The sequence below is a fragment of the Protomyctophum bolini genome, assembly GCF_963924005.1.
Source record: "Protomyctophum bolini genome assembly, chromosome: 18".
NCBI lineage: Eukaryota > Metazoa > Chordata > Actinopteri > Myctophiformes > Myctophidae > Protomyctophum > Protomyctophum bolini.
The window spans coordinates 15,220,780-15,240,565 of record NC_137879.1 but is presented as its reverse complement, the minus strand read 5'-3'; the positions used below and the strand labels follow the sequence as shown (position 1 = coordinate 15,240,565).

Below are 19,786 nucleotides of genomic sequence, written 5' to 3'. Positions count from 1 at the left end.
GGTATAGTATATTATGGAGGGACATGTTTTCCTGTTCCAGGCCTTTGGACATGCTCTTACAGTCTTTCAGACACCCTCAGAGCAGACCTACACAGATATATTCACATACACTGCAGAGGCAACAGCAGGCAAACATTCCCCAGTGTTTGTTTCCTGCTTTGATAATGTTTGTTTATGTTGGCTGAGAAATTGCTCCAAACGGAAGCCGTGACCTGGCATGCTGTTATATACTTTACACCAGAAAGGAATATAGGATACTTGGAAATATGTGTCTCTGTAACTGTTTGCTGAAGACAGAGTGGACAGTATGCAATCATGCATTACATGCATATTTGCATAATATACCCACCCACACATACAGTCCAATATCCCCCTCATGATCAATGGGACAGTTTCAAATACCTCGGTGTGCACATCAGATGGACAATGCACATGGACATTATGGCCAGCCAGCAAAGCTGGACATCGCTTGTACCACCTCTCTGACCAGTGTTGCCAACTATTTGCCAACCCACCTCCAAAAACAAGTCAAAAACAAGCCAACTCTTGGCGAGAGAAATAAGCCAAATCTTCCCTCGAAAAACAAGCCATAACAAGCCCAATAATATTTCCATATACTAATGCATTTATCGTTATCAATTCTATGTATATATATATATAATTATGAATGTTTTGGTCATTTATTATACCATTCCACACATAGTTGAGACACCAGACCGATTATGTCACTTAATGTGATTCATACTCCCCCAAATTCATAAGCCCCCAAGGCTTGTTTGATATTCAAAACAAGCCACAGAACCGCAACTCTGGAAAAAAACAAGCCAACTTTGGCAGGAAACAAGTGGACTTGGCAACCCTGCCTCTGACAGCTGATAAAGCTCAAAGTCTCAAATAAGGTACTGAAATCCTTCTACTCAGCTATACCACTCAGGTCATCCTGACAGGGGTTATCACCGTTTGGGATAGGAATAGCCCCTCCTGGAACCAGTGAGCCCTGGTGATATACTTGGTCGAGCATGTGTGTTTGACCAAGTACATCACCCTCCCTTAAGGTGTTTGAGCTGACTTTAAACAGCAATTTCACTTTAAAACACCTTTGGGGTCATTTTAACACCTACTTGGGCTTCTGTGTGCATCCCAGGCAGTTGCTTGATTCAATATTTAGATATTTGATATTCATTTTATCAAACACAGCCCCGTCTTGTATAAACTAATGATCTTCAAACTCCTTTTTAACCAAGTTAGACTAATTGAAAACACACACATCTGGTTCTGCTGCATGTCCGTCTAATGTGGGTGAGGGGCCCATGAGCAGAGGTTCTTCCTTGGCCTCCTGGGAGTATGCGCATAAAGTTTTGCGCTGATTGGTCCTGCACAGATTAGCTGCTGCTCACAGACACACACAGACGGACTTCACACGCGACACAAACATAGCCTCTGTCCTTCTGCTGTCCGGCCTGATGGAGACAATAAATGATCACAAAATGAGCAAGAGACATAGTTAGTTAGTGTATAAAACATTGGGTCCAAACAATAATAAAAACCCATGAATAAAAACATTAAAGGTACAATACATAAAATATATGTTACACAACATCCCTTGAGCTTTCTGTTGCTCCAGAAGTGACAGACGGGCACGTAGCATACACAAAGTTCCTCTGTTAGTGCCCACAAAGAGTGAGCTCAGATCAATGAACTCAACTCATGTCCAAATTTCCCTCTGATGTTTTGTGTGAGGGCTGAAGGGACACACCAGCATGTGCTGTTCGTTTTGTATACCAGTCTGGCAGTCTCACATTGACAAATACGCTGGTATGCAACTGCACCTTCACATTCCCACATGCATACAGTGTAGAGCCAAAAAAAGGATGAACAAGATGAAATAATGATTTGATTTGACAAGTTAATGTACGACGGACGGATGTACGCACTTAGCCCTCCGACCTGGCGGAGACGATAAAATAAAACAGGAACCAGGGACATGTGTATTCAAGAGTCTAACCCTGCATTCACTTCCAGTACCACACACACATTATAATGGTGTTTAATAAACTTCAGCTGTTCAGTACCTGCAGTGTACTACTGTTCAATAATCTATGGCTTATATGAAATTGAAATAACATTCTCAGTGTGAGAGCCGTCTGCATGGTTGAAATGGTGGTGAGACAGACAGAGGGAGAGGGAGGGGGCGGGAGTCATGTTGGTTTCATGGTTTCTTGTAACAGCTAAATTCAGGGCATTTTGTTGTCGTTTATGGCCCATTTTACCATTTTTATAAGTGAATAAATCAAAAACACTACAAACCACCATGAACTCCCCCCCAGAATAGCATCAACAGCAGATGTTGGTACTTAGAGCGTGGTTTATAACCGGTTACCTCACTAAGCCTCTCGTAACAAATTACCTGGTTCCTGTTGGAAATAACTCAAACAAACAAAACCTGCCAGCTTGGATATTAGTGGCAGACAGTTGTTTTCATTGTCTGTACACGTTTGACTGAACTAAACAGAACTCAGCAACACTTCAACTGTTTGGTTGTTATTGTCAATAGTTATGGACTCGGGGGGTGAACCCATTAAGCTAAGGGATAAACAGTAAATGAACCACAGGACCTGCTCATCAACTTCTACCGCTCTAGCATTGAGGGTATCCTGACCTAGCCTGGGTAAACCTAGCCTGGGTAAACCCACTCCCCCTGCTGGACAACATTTCATTCTGCCAGGAGGGTATGCAAATCTGGCGAGGGGGGAGGGGTTTACCCAGGCTAATCCTGACCTATATAATAATCCTGACCTATATAATCCTTGTACCCTAATTGAAAAGGGGTGCAAAGGAATATGGAAGTTTAACCGTTCCTCTTCTTCTACCAAACCACTCCGTTTGCACAAATCTCTCCATGCACCAATACTACTGCAATGCCATAGGAAACAACACGCACTTGCATTCTTCCAACTTGAATATTTACCGTACAGTTTGCATTTGTATGACATACTATGTCATTGCGCAACATTTTGCTGTGATGCAAATTACATTTAACACATCCACCGACCCTCCCATTTTCACACATTTTGTGGAAATGGACAACTGGGCACCTGGATGAGTGTACACCTGGACAACTGGGCACCTGGATGAGTGGGCAAAAAACATCAACATCTCTATTATTCTGGGCCAAACCAAGACAGAAAGAAAGACAAGGAGACAGCCAGTTGCAGAATGTCATTCTATTGAGAGAATAAATAGCAACAACATCGTCAGGGTGTTCTCAAGTGTTCTTTGGGCTTAAAATGGAAAATGCAGGCTGTTTTAGGAACAAATGTTTATCATCTACTGTAGTCTGTAGTTAGATGATGTTTTACAGACGTCATGAATTGTAAACAAAGACAGAGTTATTATACAAACTTGTTATGTAATTAGGGTTATATCATGACCACGTGTCCGATTGATTGTCACCACTAAAGTGGTGATCGTATCACGTTGGAGACGTCTCGAGGCACCCTGGCAAGCCTTTCAACAGAATCATACTTACTGTGTGTGTGCGTGCGTGCGTGCGTGCGTGCGTGCGTGCGACAGACAGACAGACAGACAGACAGACAGACTCCTACAACCAGCAATGTCCGTGTGTGCGTATGTATCTATGTATCAGTGGTCTGTCATGAGCACGAGTATGTGACTTATTAGTACCAGTAGGGGGCGCCAGAAACAGAGAGAGATAGTGATGTGCCTGCTGCCTGCTAATGAGAGAGAGAGAGAGAGAGGTGGGGGGGGGGGGGGGGGGGAATTGCACCACTCAGTTCACACGGGTGTGATTCTTTTTAAATAGCTGAAATTGCAGATCTACAAGCTCATGGCACACTGCATTGTGCCAAATGAGCTTGTAGATATGACTATATAAGGCTTATTAAGTGGTTAAATTATAAACTACAGTAGAAAAATCATTAGCTCATACATATTGGAACGCAATCTACAAAAATGCACATTTTCCAGGACATTGTTTGACATGTAATTAATCAACGTGTCAGCGCATGAAGAGATATTGTTTTGTCAGCATCCCTGACTTCTTGGCTCGCTTCCATACCTGAAAATTAAAACGTCAGTCTGTTGAATAGCAAGACCCATTATCATTACTCTGAGGCACTCCATCACACGCTTTGGCAACCCAAGGGCACATGAAGATCAGGACATGAGGAGAAGTGTAACATTGCAATCACTTCCATTCAAACTTTCAACAGGGCTGTTGAATGTTGACAGAGGCAAAGCTACTGTCTCTACTCTCCCTCCCTCCCACACACACACGTGCACGTAAGCATGGCCACACGCATGCATGCACGCATGCACGCACGCACTCACGCACGCACACACGCACGCACAGTCCACTCATCTGTTCCTTCTCTCCTGTCGTTTTTGTTATTTTTTCTTTCATGAGTCTGCTCCTCCTTCCAACTGTTCAACTATGCTTCTCTCTCTCACGGTCTCTCTCTCTCTCTCTCTCACTCTATCCAACCACCCACTCCCCTACCACCCACCCCCACCCTCTGCTCCCCCGCTAGGTAGGAGGAGCGGGGCTCCCGGCAGACGCGGCGGCGGTGTGTTTTGAGTTTGAGGAGAGAGTGAGAGGAGAGGATGACAGCAGGATCTGAGAGGACACAAGAACAAAGATCAACTCAACACAACGCAGAGACTACAAACAAAGCCAACCAGACGAAGTCAGCCTCGAAAATAAAGACATGGACTCAGCAAGGATATTTTTTCATCACCTGCGGACAGTTGTTGGACCAGCGAGAGTAAGTGTGTCCTCTTATTTGAAGAGTGTTTTCTGCTCTGGGGAATGAGACAGATGACAGGCTATAGGCCAGGTGTGTTTTTGTGTTGAGTGCATGGCTGTTGAATGAAATGGGCATCCAGTCATGTGTCTTGCAGGGTCCTTTGTGAGAGTGCTGTGTACCGGCACGCATAATCTTTTGTGACTGGCCTTAAGGGTATTCACTAAGTCCCACACGCAAGCGTGCATGCACGAAAGCATGCACGAATGTCTCTGTGCATGCAGAAACACATACACATGCTGCATTTGCACCTCTGGGACAAACCATTCCCAGATGTGGGACCCAGAATGCCCTGTGCGGGGTGACCCCTTTCACAGACAACATGACGAGAATGAACAATCAACACGTGATCTGTCCAGAGCACCGGATCTGTTGAAGTGGGACATGATTTTGACACACACACACACACACACACACACACACACACACACACACACACACACACACACACACACACACACACACACACACACACACACACACACACACACACACACACACACACACACCAACAGAAGTAGCATGTGAGTAGCCAAGTGAAGCTTGGAAAAACAAACTAGATTCCTAAAATGATACTGGGAAACTCATTATTTCAGATAGGTCCTTGCCCTATAGACAGAGAGACAGGAAACCAAGGAGAGAGATAGTACAGACGTGCAGAACAATACAGGGTCAGATTGGAAACCAGGTCCTCGCAATGACAAGGAGCATATGGTCTTCAGTCTGCACTAACTGGCTGAGCCACGAAGCATCCCAGCCACAAGTGCTTTTGACACAGCTTTTGTTTTCTCTTGACGCAACGATTAGGCGATAATAACTGTTTGTGCTTGGCGGCATGACAGCATACTTTACCTTACCTCACCCACTCCCGCCTTGTGTGACAGGAATACCGGCCGTGATTGTATTTGGGACACAAGACGGAGGAATAATAATGACACAGCGAGGCTTGTAATTTGATGGTCTGTCTTAATAAAAGGTCACAGAATGCAAGAAGAGCACACTGTGGAACATGAGATAAATATCAGATAGGAATTCCTTGGGCATGCCATCACAACGCCCAGCAGAAGCGTGTGTGCGAGTGTGTGTGTGCGTGTGTGTGTGTGTGTGTGTGTGTGTGTGTGTGTGTGTGTGTGTGCGTGTGCGTGCGCATGCGTGCGTATGTGTGTGTGTTAAGACAGAGAAAGGCAGGGAGGGTGAGGTTATTATGAGGGCTGGAATAAATTAAAAGTGGAACAAATCAAAACTCAGCCAAAAATGACATAATAAAACTGTTATGGTTCCATGTCCAGATCAGGCCAAACATGTACCTCATGCTCTTCCCTGGACCTTACACTATGCTGTGGGTTTGAGCCCTGATGTTCATGTTAAATTAATGAACATGTATCTATTGTTAATGAACATGCAGGCCTCGTGCAACAGGTGCAAGCATGTGACATATGAGTGCATATTGTGTGTGATTAATGGCCCCCATGTCTCCAGGCGATTACATTTCACAACAGCGCAGACGCGTGGCAGCCTGGTGGATTTTTTTGGATGAATGTCATCATAGCAACCACTACTAAGGTCAACATACGCCCATGGTTCATGCTTCATGGCACTGGCAGGACAGGAGTAAAGCTGTGTTGCTCACAGATTCTTTTTTAATTCACTGTTGAAAATAGGTTATTTTTGTCCAGCAACAATATGCCATTATTGTCGCTATTGTGAACAATATAACACTTTGCTGGGTATAGACCTGTCTAGTGCAGTGTTCGATTTACATTCAGCCTTCTCTTTTGTACCGCGCCTGCCATCAGATTATTTATATTAAAAGGTGGGACACTTTCTCAAGGAGAAACTCTCGTAGCCAAACCTCTGTTCTGTCTGTTCTGTGAAGAATCACCAACATGACTTAGATTGTCTTCGTTGATATTCTTGCGCTTGGTTTTGATGCTACACCAAACCAAACCCTGTCTTTACTTATAACAAAGGCGCTGGGAACACTGTGCGTACACAGCCCAGGGTACTGGGGCAGTTTCAACAGATGTCTGTAGCCGGCCGGAACCAAACCCGGTGACCCACCGGCCTGTCAACCAGTAGGAGTAACTGGGGCATGAACTGGCATGTCTGGCCAGAATGGTGAGGCGAGTGCACACGCACGTGAGAACACGACTTCACATAGCGCACACACACACACACACACACACACACACACACACACACACACACACACACACACACACACACACACACACACACACACACACACACACACACACACACACACACACACACACACACACACACACACACACACACACACACACACACACACACACACACACACACACACACACACACACACACACACACACACACACACACACACACTCTCTCTCTCTAACACAAACAAATGGGGGCTTAGAGAACCCCAAATCTAAACCATCACACCTGGCATTGCTTTACAGAGGGGCCTTACGTTTAATATCTCTCCTGGTCTTTACAGAGGGGCCTTACGTTTAATATCTCTCCTTTACAGAGGGGCCTTACGTTTAATATCTCTCCTGGTCGTGCGTGCACGCAAGGACGCACACATGTATGCTCAGACAATCATTACACTATATTTAACAGACTCATACAAGCATTAAAAATATGTTGACATGACAAGTAAGCAGACACTTAAGCACGCGTAGACATGCCGAAACACATGACTGCACATCTATATTCTATGCATGCACACACACCTGCATGCAAGCATGCACACACGCACACTTGAATCATATTACGCCATGGGCAAGACTCAGCATGTACTCATAAGGCTGCATGAGAATAGGTCTTTTAAATGCAACATGGCTCCATTGTTGCGTGATGCTATGACTATGAGGTTTAATTGGTGGGTTGGACCAGAGACACTTTAATTTTAAACGGAGGAGAGGTGGGGGAAGACATACAGCAAAGTTCGTCGGGATCGGGACTCGAACCCGCAACACTCTGTCATGCTGGATTACCAGCCAAGGTGCCTGGACCGCTAAGCGAAGACCTATGGAATGACTGAAAAATGTGTGCTCAATCATTTGAATTGATTTGTGCATCATACTGCAATGTTGTTGTTGTTTGTTTTCTATTATTGTAGCTTAGACCAAATGCTCACCCATGGTTTTCTAAATTATTGAGGGTGCTAAGGATAGATGTGAATTACGTTAGATGGCTCCCAGTGCAATGAGGGCGGAGAACCACTGGAACATTGTTTTTGGGACCTGCTGTAGTTCACATTCATCTGTGTGTGCAAAAAGGAGTGACAAAGTCAAAACAACTTTCCTCCGTGTTCCTAAGAAATGTGGGTTAGCAGTGAGATTTGGCAGGAATCCAGGCCAGCTCTGGTTTCTGTGTTGGCAGGAGTTGTATCTCACAGACAAACAGGCAGCTGGACTCAAGGTCTCTGCGGATGCATCTCTGCGGTCAACCTCTCGTCTGGTATAGAACACTCAAGATGAATAGTGTAGACACACAATGCCAAATGCATTCAGGGACGTTCATATCGGCCTAGCCACTGTACACATTGTCCAGATACGTAACCAAGCAACCCTAATCTGATCGGTTGGCTTGACAATATGCTCCATCTAAATGTGCACACAGCACTGCTCCAGCTGCCGTCCAGTGTGATCAACAGAGATTTACCTACTCATTGTCCAGACGTAACCTAGTAACCTTAAATCGGATAGGTCGGCTTCACATGAAGCTCCAAATACTAAATGTGCACACAGAGAGCGTACTGTTCCAGCTGCTGTCAGTATGATCAACAAAGATTTAGGTCTGTTGGGACTCATCCTTTTGTAAGACCGACTCTCAGGCTTAAGTTTGTTGTCTTAGAACCTTGACTTTGACCCCAGTGTCTGATATGAGCGTCTTAGATCTTTTAAAGCCGGAACAACCACTGGATGCGGATATACCAGATACCCTGGAGAATAACGCACACACACACACACACACACACACACACACACACACACACACACACACACACACACACACACACACACACACACACACACACACACACACACACACACACACGCACACACACACACACACACACACACACAGTCACACACATACGTACAATGTTTACTACAAGCCAAGGAGAAGTTACTGAAATTGGAGATGGTGTTCCCAAACTAAACTGTTCTGGTCAGGAATGACGTACTAGTGCAGTTCAAACAAACCGAGCTCACCGTGCTGCACTCAATCTGGAGACAATAATTCAATTGTTTTGATTATACATGTGTGTGAGTGCACATGTGTATATGCTCCTCGTGACTTCTTATGTTTTCACACGTAATTAGCTATAGTGTAAACAACCCTTTGGACTTGAGAAGTTGAGATCCACAGGAAGTTTAGGAAGGGTCAATAGCGTGAGATCGGACGTGAGACCGCAAACATACCATAGCCTAAACAAATAGGAAGAATTCAAAGGGGAAAGGGGGGGGGGGGGATAGGCAAGTCATTACAGTGTAAGTAAACATCCACATGCCTATTTTGAACCCATTTAGACTTGAGGACGATTCTGCAAATGCCTTCTAAAGCCTGACAGTTTTCTGAAAAACCCATGTTTCTATGTTAGTCGTTCTCAAACACTTTCATGTGAAGGACACCCAAAAATATATGGAATTGGAAATCTCTCCTGGTTGCTCCAGGGACCCCCCCAGAAGCAAAGATTTTAGTTTAAAGAATATATTATTCTGAAAGAATATATATTCAAAGAATTGCACACATTTTCACGTTTAAAAAAAAATAGCAGTTCTACAAGCTTGTAGCACGGCACTCGGTGCCACGCTATATGAGCTTGTAGATCTGCTATTTTTCAATAGCTAAAGTATAACATAATGCTATTGTGTATATACATATGCGTAATTAAAATCTCAGACAATAACACCTCATGACAAGCAGCTGGCTCCAGGTCACGCTTTGGTCACGAGGGTTAAGAATGGAGTTTTAAATATTGCGCCACTGAGTGGAACAAAGCTTGTACATCTTTGAACATTAGGCAGACATGCCGTCTTCAAAAGCTTTAAGTGTTCATTGACTTGTCTTCCGTTATCTTATCTACAGATTAGAGAGGATGCGTGTGTGTAAAAGTTTACAAATGTGGACGTTTCATCTCAGACTCCATGTCAGCCTAGCTGGTGAAGTTCAAAGGCTCCTAGGGGCAGGGTGAAATCTTTAATCCCTGCTTAATCTGATGTGTTCACTCTCCTGACCTCTGAACCTGTCCCTGACTTAACCACTTAAGCCCTATTTTGTAGCAAAAAATAGACAATCTACAAGGTCACAACACAACGTTGTGATTATACTGGTTACCCTATTTTTGCATTTTTGAAGGAAATATAATGGAAGTTATTACAATTATTTAATGAAATGCCCAAAATACAAATGCCTGGTTGAAAGTGGTTTATACCATTCTACATGTACATTGTACAACATTGTACATTGTACACGCCACCCCCACACATGAACGCACACACACACACACACACACACACACACACACACACACACACACACACACACACACCAAAGTGTCATAGAGCACACATTACGTTTGATGCTTACACATCTCTTTATCTTATTCATCTCATCTTCTTTGTTCAAGTTGTTATCCATGCCCTAACATCACATGGCCCCCCTCGCTCTTCAGCTGTTTATTAACTTTTGCTATTCTTATTTCTAGGCTTTTCCCATATTAGACAGTGGCTGAAGACCATCTGCCAGTACAAACAGCCTCCAACTCTCTTTTGCGTAATAACAGGTTTAATTTATTACAACTCGTCCACACAAAAAAGAAGGAAAAAAAGGCCTTTCTTTCTTTAATGGGAGTTGAATGATTGGTGTTTTTTTTCCACCAGCAGTGCAGCACTGCAATTCAGACTTCAAAAAGGAAACCCATTACCCTCCTAAAGACGGAGCTGTGCTCTTCAAGCAGTCACTCAATGGTGTCTGTGGCTCTGTTTTGGAAAATCTTTCCCGGCAGGGCAATCACTGACTGCATCATGGGGAAAGGAAGAAAGATAGATAGATACTGCACCAGAGAGAGAGAGAGAGAGAGAGAGAGAGAGAGAGAGAGAGAGAGAGAGAGAGAGAGAGAGAGAGAGAGAGAGAGAGAGAGAGAGAGAGAGTGAGAGAAAAGGTTGACTGAAAGCAAATCAAGTGAGCGATTAAGGCTTAATAGTCTAATTGAACTAGAACAACAATCAGCAGTGTCTTAACGACCTCCTCTGGTCAGATTGGGGACATGTGGTAGAAAAACAGGGGCCCCCACTTTTGATTATAGTCAGCTCCTTTGATAGACAAGAGTTAGCTTAGAGTTAGTTCCTGCCTGTCAAATTACAAAGGAAGTCATTACTTTTTGTTGGGTTTGAGGATTTATGTGTACATAGTGTTTCATTTGCTATTTTGTAAATGAATTTAGTGTTCTATGCCTTTTGGGATTTTGGCATCATAAATTGGGCTTTTGTTAGAAGATTTTCAATAATAGAATTGCCATGCATGACATACCATAGAGATTTGTTTCGTTTAGTTTTTTGCCACAAATTAACATTTACAGTCAGTTTCCAATATACAGTAAGTATATAAGTAGTATACAGTTGTGCCTTTGCATTTGGTGATATTTAGAGACCTTTAACTCAGACACAGTTAGACTAACAATTCCCATATTCATAGTCCTTGACAGAAATGTTTTGTGGAGCCGCTATAGAGATGGTTCCTTTTAAAACACTTTTATACTAATTAGAATCTTGTGTCAAAAGGCATTCTTTTGCAGTTCTTTCTCAAGTAAACATGTCATACAAGAGCTCCGAAATGAAACCAACAGCTTATAAGCTTATATTCCACAAACTCATTATAGCAGGAAATCATCACCACATATCCTGTTTAGAGTGCCGTGTTCTGCAATCATCACGGAGAGGTCTTTTTTTGGAAAAGTTAAAACACTGCATGCTGATCTAATTACAGTTATAGCATGTAATTATGGCATGACTGAAGTGAAACAACTCACGATATTAACTGAGATGAAAAATACTGTTTTCAAGTATTTCAGCAATGTGAATTATGTGACCATAATTCGCATTGCTGAAATACTACACTCATTTTAAGATCTGGCTTGGGCTCCACAAAGACGATTCCACATAGTTCCGTCATTGCGGTGATGTCAATGACTTCAATGACGTGTGCGCTGTGGATGTGTTTCACAGATGACTGTGCTCAGTGTGTGGGCTCTAGTGCTCTTCTGTGCCTGTCCGGCTGAAGTCTACCGCACCCCCTACGATGATGGAAAGGACCCAGAACTGATCAGGGATCAGATTGACCCCCAGGATTACCACAGAGATGCAAGGTTAGCTATAACATAAGTGTTTCTACCGACGATACGAATTTAAGTATCCGTTAAAATCTGGTTAAACAGAGTCATGGTGCTGCTATTGTGCATGTTGACCCACCAGTGGGTCTCAAAGTGTCCTTGAGTGGGTTCCAAATGGCCCCGGGTGCCCCGGTACGGGTGTGTAACTCTGAGAGTGTACAAATGGAACCAAATGGACCTGTAACTTAAGGGTCCATTTGGTACCATTTCTACACCCTCAGAGTTATGGGGGTCATTAAAATTAAAATAGTTTGAGAACCACTGTACACTAAATGGAACAGAGCCTTAAATACTAATAGCATCATCGGAAACACCGATCGGAAGTCGGAAGAGGCCCGGAAGTAGGAAGAGTTATTTCCAAACGGCGTATGCACGTAGAGCCTATTGGGGCACGACAAACTACAGGTTTAGAATACCATGATGGATAGTCACATGCCTATACAGAAACGATATGCACTGTTGTGAGTTTGTGTGTGTGTGTGTGTGTGTGTGTGCGTGTGTGTGTGTGTGTGCGTGCAACCATAGGGAAGTGAGAGAGTGTCGTCGATGCTGTGACCCAGGAGAGGAGCCGCCGTCCCCTCAGTATGCCAACCCATACTACCCCCAGCAACACCCACAGGTGGTACCACTCATCAACATCACCATACTCAAAGGTATGGACAAAAACAATATGCACCGCACGGCGCACGCACTCACACTCTCACACACACACACACACACACACACACACACACACACACACACACACTACACAAAGTCATTTGAGGTAAGGTTGGGGACTGTCCCAGCCCCTTGGGGAAAGAAGATAGATGGAGGACATTTTAATAGCAGAGGAACCAATCACAGCTGGAGAAGCTTGGGGGGTTGGTTGTAGTATATGAGGGGACAATTTGGGGTGTGTGGCTTAGACCTCCTCAGGGGTCAGGGTACACACTAACACACATATCCCACATAGCTGTGTGAGACCCAACCCAAAATGTTGTGGTTTACCAAGCCAAGATGAAACCATGTATTGCAATGATATTGTATTTGGTTCTGTGTATCTACTCTGTGTACTACTGATTTTTCATAAAACAAAGATTTGACAAAGACAAAGAGGATAAACCAAGATATCTGTACAGGTGCAAAACTGGTTTATTTTGATTTGATATAACCAGATAGGACTTTTCTGTTTCACAATTGGGCTGTCAGTGGAGCCTGTTGCAACTCAGATGCAGATCGTATCCAAGTTAATTGCAGCTTAAAATGCTCCCTAGGTTCACTTGTGACTACATTTTTAATCGAAACCAATCTAATTTAGGTATAAGGTATTTAGGTATATATTTTGGTTAAAACAAACTGCGACCTTGTGATCTTTCAAAAAGAGTTCATAATCACATTAGTTCTCCACAACTTGTGGTCTGATATTCATTTCACGCTTCATGTTTATGCATCCTTACACACAGTCTTGACAGAGTTCTGTCTAATGTTTATGCATCCTTACACAGTCTTGGCAGAGATCTGTCTGAATGTCTGAATTGAGTCAACCTGAGCAGTGTACCACACGACACCACACATGTACAGAATTCTGAAAATGGCAGATCTACAAGCTCACAACGCACAGCGATGCGACACGTGAGCTTGTAGTCAGATATTTTGCCCTATATTTAGTATGACAACATATGGCCTTGGGCGGTTAACATTGGCTGACATCATTTCGGCCGTGCCTCTTCCAGGTGAGAAGGGAGACAGTGGTGAGCGAGGACCTTACGGCAAGCTGGGCAAAGCGGGCCAGATGGGTTCACGGGGCCACGCAGGCGGTAAGGGCTCTAAAGGCAGCATCGGAACCCCGGGGGAGCCCTGCAAGTCCTACTACGCCGCCTTCTCCGTGGGCCGCAAGAAGGCCGTGCACTCCAACGACTACTACCAGACACTGGTGTTCGACACGGAGCTCGTCAACCTGTACGGTCACTTCAACATGTTCACCGGCAAGTTCTACTGCTACGTGCCCGGCATCTACTACTTCAGCCTGAACGTGCATACGTGGAACCAGAAGGAGACATACATGCACGTGATGCACAACGAACGCGAGGTGGTGATCCTGTACGCGCAGCCAAGCGACAGGTCCATCATGCAGAGCCAGAGCCTCATGCTGCAGCTGGAGAGAGAGGACCAGGTGTGGGTCAGACTCTTTAAGGGCGAGCGGGAGAACGCCATCTTCAGCGACGACTTTGACACCTACGTGACCTTTAACGGTCACCTCCTCAAGCCCAAAAGTGAGATATAGTATAGGCTGCAGTGCGTACGGGGCACGTGCGAGAGAGGACAGCAACAAATAAGGAACACCTCCTCTGCGTGGAAAGGATAGTGGCAATGAGATGCGTCACGCGTGTAGTGTGCTAACTGGCCGGTATGAAAAGTCAGTGGCATGAATGTTACTTTGGAGAGGATGTTGCTATTGAAACAGCAAATACTGGACACAAAGGGCTTGAAATCTCTGGTGAAACAATGTACACTATTATTAATGAGCTTTCAACCTGGCCATGAAATCCTTCACACAAAGAAAGTACAAAATATAAAATGATAGATAGCAGATACAATCTCCCAAACAGTTTTGAAATAGGGCTAATTAGTGGTTAATTATGCCCCACTGGGTTTTAGCAAACATCTGTTTCAGACAATACAACAGCGTTTCAAATGTATCTCAAGATTAAGTTATGATGTTAAATTAGACCCATTATGTCAGATAATAAGGGACACAGTTAGGCAATAAATAGTAGTCATAATTTCATTTTCAATATAGTAATGATGTCTTGTTTGGTCAATAACAATTCAATGTGCCTAATCGAGCCCTGGATTCTCAATTTGTATTCAGTTTCCACTTCCAATCCACTCAGCGCTCAATCTATACAAACCATATGGTATAAGTAAATCATTCTGAACTCTGACCATTTCTGTAAGAGCTACACATAGGTAGGTCTTTGCGTTTGATGCTTTATCTTTTTACGTTTGCAATTTAACCAGAATTAAGATATCTATTATAATGGGATCAAGGAAAAAAACACAGGCAAATCACATCAGGGATTTAGTTCTTTCCTTATAACAGACAATGGGATGGATATATCCTGCAACCATGCAAACATGTATAAACGACAATGCTTTTCATATTAAAGTGCATACTGAATTAAAGACATACTGGTGCTATTTAGATTATGAGTAGAGATCTCTAAAAAACATTTTGTGTTTTAGAAAGGATTTTGTGTCTCAACCTAATGCTTACCCTGTTTACATTTATTTCACCTCCACAAAGTTGTACAAATTCGCTAGTATCTTTATATATATTTATATGTATGCTATGGCATTTATCATTATGACAAAACACACAGTCACACAATACTCAAGAGTCAAAGATAATACTGAAAGGAGTCTAGGAAAATCCTGGATATGAGTAAAGAATGCAGTAAATCGGTTTGCATACCAGTACATACATTTCCTTTCAAACCAGCCGTCCAGTTGGGTTTTTGACAACAGCATTATTTTGGGCTGAATCTAAAGACAGCCAATGAGATTAGACACTCCCTAGGGATGCTAAAAGCCTGGGATTGTTCCAAAGCTCCATTCCAACCCCATCTATCCTGCATTTTATAGGCCACAAATCATTTGAATTGTATTTGTTTAAAGTGATATAAATATTGTCTCGCCTGCTATATTGAGATGGATATACACACAGTATTGGGAGTGCACATGCCATCTAATGAGGGATATGATATGAAAAATGGGCTCAATCAGATCTTCAGTGTGATACGTTTGGAATTAAGCCTCAGGAAAAGGTTCAGTTTCAGTCCAGAGATGCCTTGACAGGAAAAGGCTTCGACTGCCTGCAGATGTTATGCTAACAGGTACTTCTCTGCTGGCTGACTCTGTACGCAGCTTGTTTGATAATATTGTTCAGCATGGATACAAATCTCCCCAATTAAAATCATGAAAGTCTGGATGCATCCAGTGCATTGTGTGTGTGTGTGTGTGTGTGTGTGTGTGTGTGTGTGTGTGTGTGTGTGTGTGTGTGTGTGTGTGTGTGTGTGTGTGTGTGCACACGTTCGTGCGTGTGTGCGCGCGCCCGTGTGTGGGAGTGGTGGGTGTGACACTGTTTCTCCTGGATGTGTTTGATGGTGTGTGTACTTGCCAAATGTTCACTTGGTGGAATGTGCTGGAGAGAGAGAAAGACCCAGATCCTGGTTCAGCCTTCTTCAAACGCACAGCCACTCTGAGTCTGAAGACACAGATCCTGGTTCAGCCTTCTTCAAACGCACAGCCACTCTGAGTCTGAAGACACAGATCCTGGTTCAGCCTTCTTCAAACGCACAGCCACTTTGAGTCTGAAGACACAGACAGAGAATAATTATTATGCCTCTTATTCTTGTAGACACAAACACACACACACGCACACGAACACAATAAACATCAATAAAATCATGCATTAATAGTTATTCTAGAATTTCTACAGAGTATGCATCATGTTGAGTCTCATCACATGCAATGCAATTAGCTCTTTTTGGCATATCAAGCATGTACAACAACATAGGAGGAATATTTAAGCACTAAGAAAGTAAAATATAACAAAAATATATATGGTTCATAATATTCAGTCCTTCATTTTGGTGCTGTAGCTGTAGCACATGTCTATTGCCCTCTGTTGCCCAGTAGGGACTATTGCATATTAACAGCTTATTATACAGTATTATGCAGTAGCACTGTTAACATACAGTAAGTGGAACCTTACATACTGTACATATGTATACATACTGTATAGATAGAACATGTAAAACCAAAACACTACTCTAATCTTTGTTCTTACATAAAGTTGCATTCGATTGCTTTTAAGTGATGCTAAATTAACAAACTTATACAAATGTGCTAGTGTACGGTGACTTTCAAAGACACCTCCACATTGTTTAGACCACCTGCAAGAACATGTCTCCCTCACAAGTCTGCAGTAAAGGGCTGTTGTTAAACGAGAGGACCTCCTTTGCTAAGGGAGGCGGCTTTATTTCTACAGTGCTGCTGAGCTAGCAAGATTTCATAGAACCTACTCAGAAACCTTGTGGTCATTCTTCAACTGACTTCACCAATCCTCTCTGGGTTGCCCTGAGCCAGGATGAGGCAATATGAGATGGTTGTGAGCAAAACTCCAGACCTGTCAGCACAACAGAAACCTGAACCCTGGCACTCAGCCATTCAACCACTAGCTGGAATGAGCTGCAAATAGGCCTGTACACTATAACATAGTCCCTTCTAACGCACACATACAGAAATATATGACACTGATATAAGTGATTCTCTTTCTCCTTTACTCTCTCTCTCTCTCTCTCTCTCTCTCTCTCTCATCCCTTGATGAAGATACTGTAATGTGATTTAGAAGGCTTTTCCCCATGGGGAAAAGCGCCAGCCTGGATGGTAGGGGTATATAAATAAGCCATGAGAATAGATTAGTGCGTTGGGGCTAATCAGCGGAAGCAGGCCCCTGGAAACTCCCCAGCACAGCAGAAATGCACCCAGGACGGACGGAGGGAGGCTAAAATGGCTGGGAACAGCATCAGCAAGTCTCTGGTCCTGTATTGACCGCATCACTCTGACTGATATCGCTGTCTATCACCAACACCATCACTTTTCTAATGTCCTCTCTGTATGAGAGAGAGAGAGAGAGAGAAAAGCTCTTACTCTATACAATGTGTTACTGTATGTACTGTAACCACCAGCATTTGTGTTGATGTGCTAAACAGCTACCCCATGTCAATATGTTAATTAATATGCTAAACTTGTAGTTTAGATTTTTGAAGTAGCTTATCCAATGAGGCATAAGGCGTGATACAGCCAATAATATGTCTTCTGAATAAGAATGCTGAATACGGATAGTTCCGAGTGCTTTACGTGTCTAATCTGTCTATACACACGGAAAAATAAAGGTGCCAACCGGAAAGAGTAATGCCATAGCATAGGCATTACTTAAACTTATGCGCTCACAATTCTTTTTTACATATTACATATTACTTAAACTTGATGTCATAATATAGGCAAACATTTGGCAAAAATAGCAAAACATCCAGTGAAAATAGCAGATCTACAAGCTCACAAATGAGCTTGTATTGGTGTAGGAACAAAGAAGGCGGCCGAGTAGGCTACTAGCCTGGAAACCAGACCAATCTGCCGAAGCTAGAATTAGTCTGGCCATGCCCGAGTACATAGTACAGACCTCTGGGGGATTCCCAGGTCAATTCAACACATTACATAGGGTTTAAGCACTATATCCAAGCTCACTGCACGTCTGGATGTGACACGCTGTGAGTAGACCTGTTATTTCTTTAAATGTAGAAATAGTTTATTATGACATTGACATGCCCGCATTAGGGACACCAGTTTGAAAGTTGTTTAGGACTTTGATGCGTTTTGTAACTCTCTGACACGGCTGACCACCTGGTTGTACTTTGGAAAAAGAAGGTAGAGTTTGTGTCAACGAGATAAAGAGAGAAGAAATATGCCACTCTCCCTCCCTAAATGTGCTGCATTTTCAATAGCGTTCATTATTCACAGGTTTGATCGTCCCTGCTCCATCTTCATGCAAAAACAACACATAATTGTCTTCACACTACGGGCTAAATGAGAAAATCTGCTCCTCTGATTATATCTGGCAGTCGACACAGTGATCATTAAGTGGTAACAATCATTTTCAATTTGTGTGTCCAGGCAGAGAGATGATTTACAGGCTCTCATGCAAGACTGATTGAGAGTATACACATTTTTATTGTTCCGTTTGCACCATCATCTGTTTGAATTGATTGAAATGGACAAATTTAAACTAAGAAATGTAACTACAAATTTATTTTGTTTCCTTTTTTGCTAAATCTTGAACTGATAGCCTATCTGATTATAAATACATCAAATATATAGTAGCCTATAGTTTTTTACTATGGTGTCTATTAACTGTGTTGTTTACCTACTGTATAGGGTATTTTACTGCATATCATCCAAAGCTAAATGCAATTCCCTTGTGAACAATAAAATGCATCTAATCTAATTTGATCTAGGCTAATCTAATCTAATCACTTGACAGCATTGACTGACCCGTCTGACCAGTAAAATAAAAAACTAATCATATTGTTAAAAACATGATTTACATCTTTCACATTTTATTATATTCCTCAACAGTTTGTGACATTGCGGAGAATGCAGACACAACACCACCTGTTCTGAACCAATGAATGCATTAATATTCAGTTCATGTTAGTTGTTACAACGGCGCGGCCAGCGGTAATGTGGCAGAGAGACCACATGATGGCAGACTTGACTGCGCTTTGCCCTGTCTGACTGGCTGCTGCCTCGGCATGAGTGAGTCTGCAGTTGCAAGGCGAAACTCTATGGGCGAGACTGTGTTCAGATCAGTTGGACATTATTTGGTACATTAATAACTGACAGCCTGGGGCTTAAACACTGTTAGAGAGAGTCGGTTAGAAATAAGGATGTCAGCTGAGCAGACACAGGAAATTGAACTGCCTCAGTCATGCTATTTTACAATGCCCATTAGCTACACAACATCCCC

General features: G+C 43.0%; 1 protein-coding gene across 1 annotated transcript; it reads left to right on the top strand.

Annotated features, from left to right (window-relative positions):
* Positions 1-4,483: 4,483 nt before the first annotated feature.
* Positions 4,484-16,154, top strand: LOC308333317 (complement C1q tumor necrosis factor-related protein 1-like). Its single transcript, XM_080789639.1, has 4 exons — positions 4,484-4,784; positions 12,050-12,189; positions 12,739-12,866; positions 13,929-16,154. Exons 1-4 carry the CDS (start codon positions 4,728-4,730, stop codon positions 14,477-14,479), a joined length of 876 nt encoding a protein of 291 aa, XP_080645765.1. The 5' UTR covers positions 4,484-4,727; the 3' UTR covers positions 14,480-16,154.
* Positions 16,155-19,786: the final 3,632 nt, after the last annotated feature.

Coding starts and splice junctions, on each gene's coding strand:
- LOC308333317 (XM_080789639.1), top strand. CDS start 4,728: ATGGACTCAGCAAGGATATTTTTTCATCACCTGCGGACAGTTGTTGGA. Junction 4,785..12,049: donor CAGTTGTTGGACCAGCGAGA/GTAAGTGTGTCC, acceptor TGTGTTTCACAG/ATGACTGTGCTCAGTGTGTG. Junction 12,190..12,738: donor GATTACCACAGAGATGCAAG/GTTAGCTATAAC, acceptor GTGCAACCATAG/GGAAGTGAGAGAGTGTCGTC.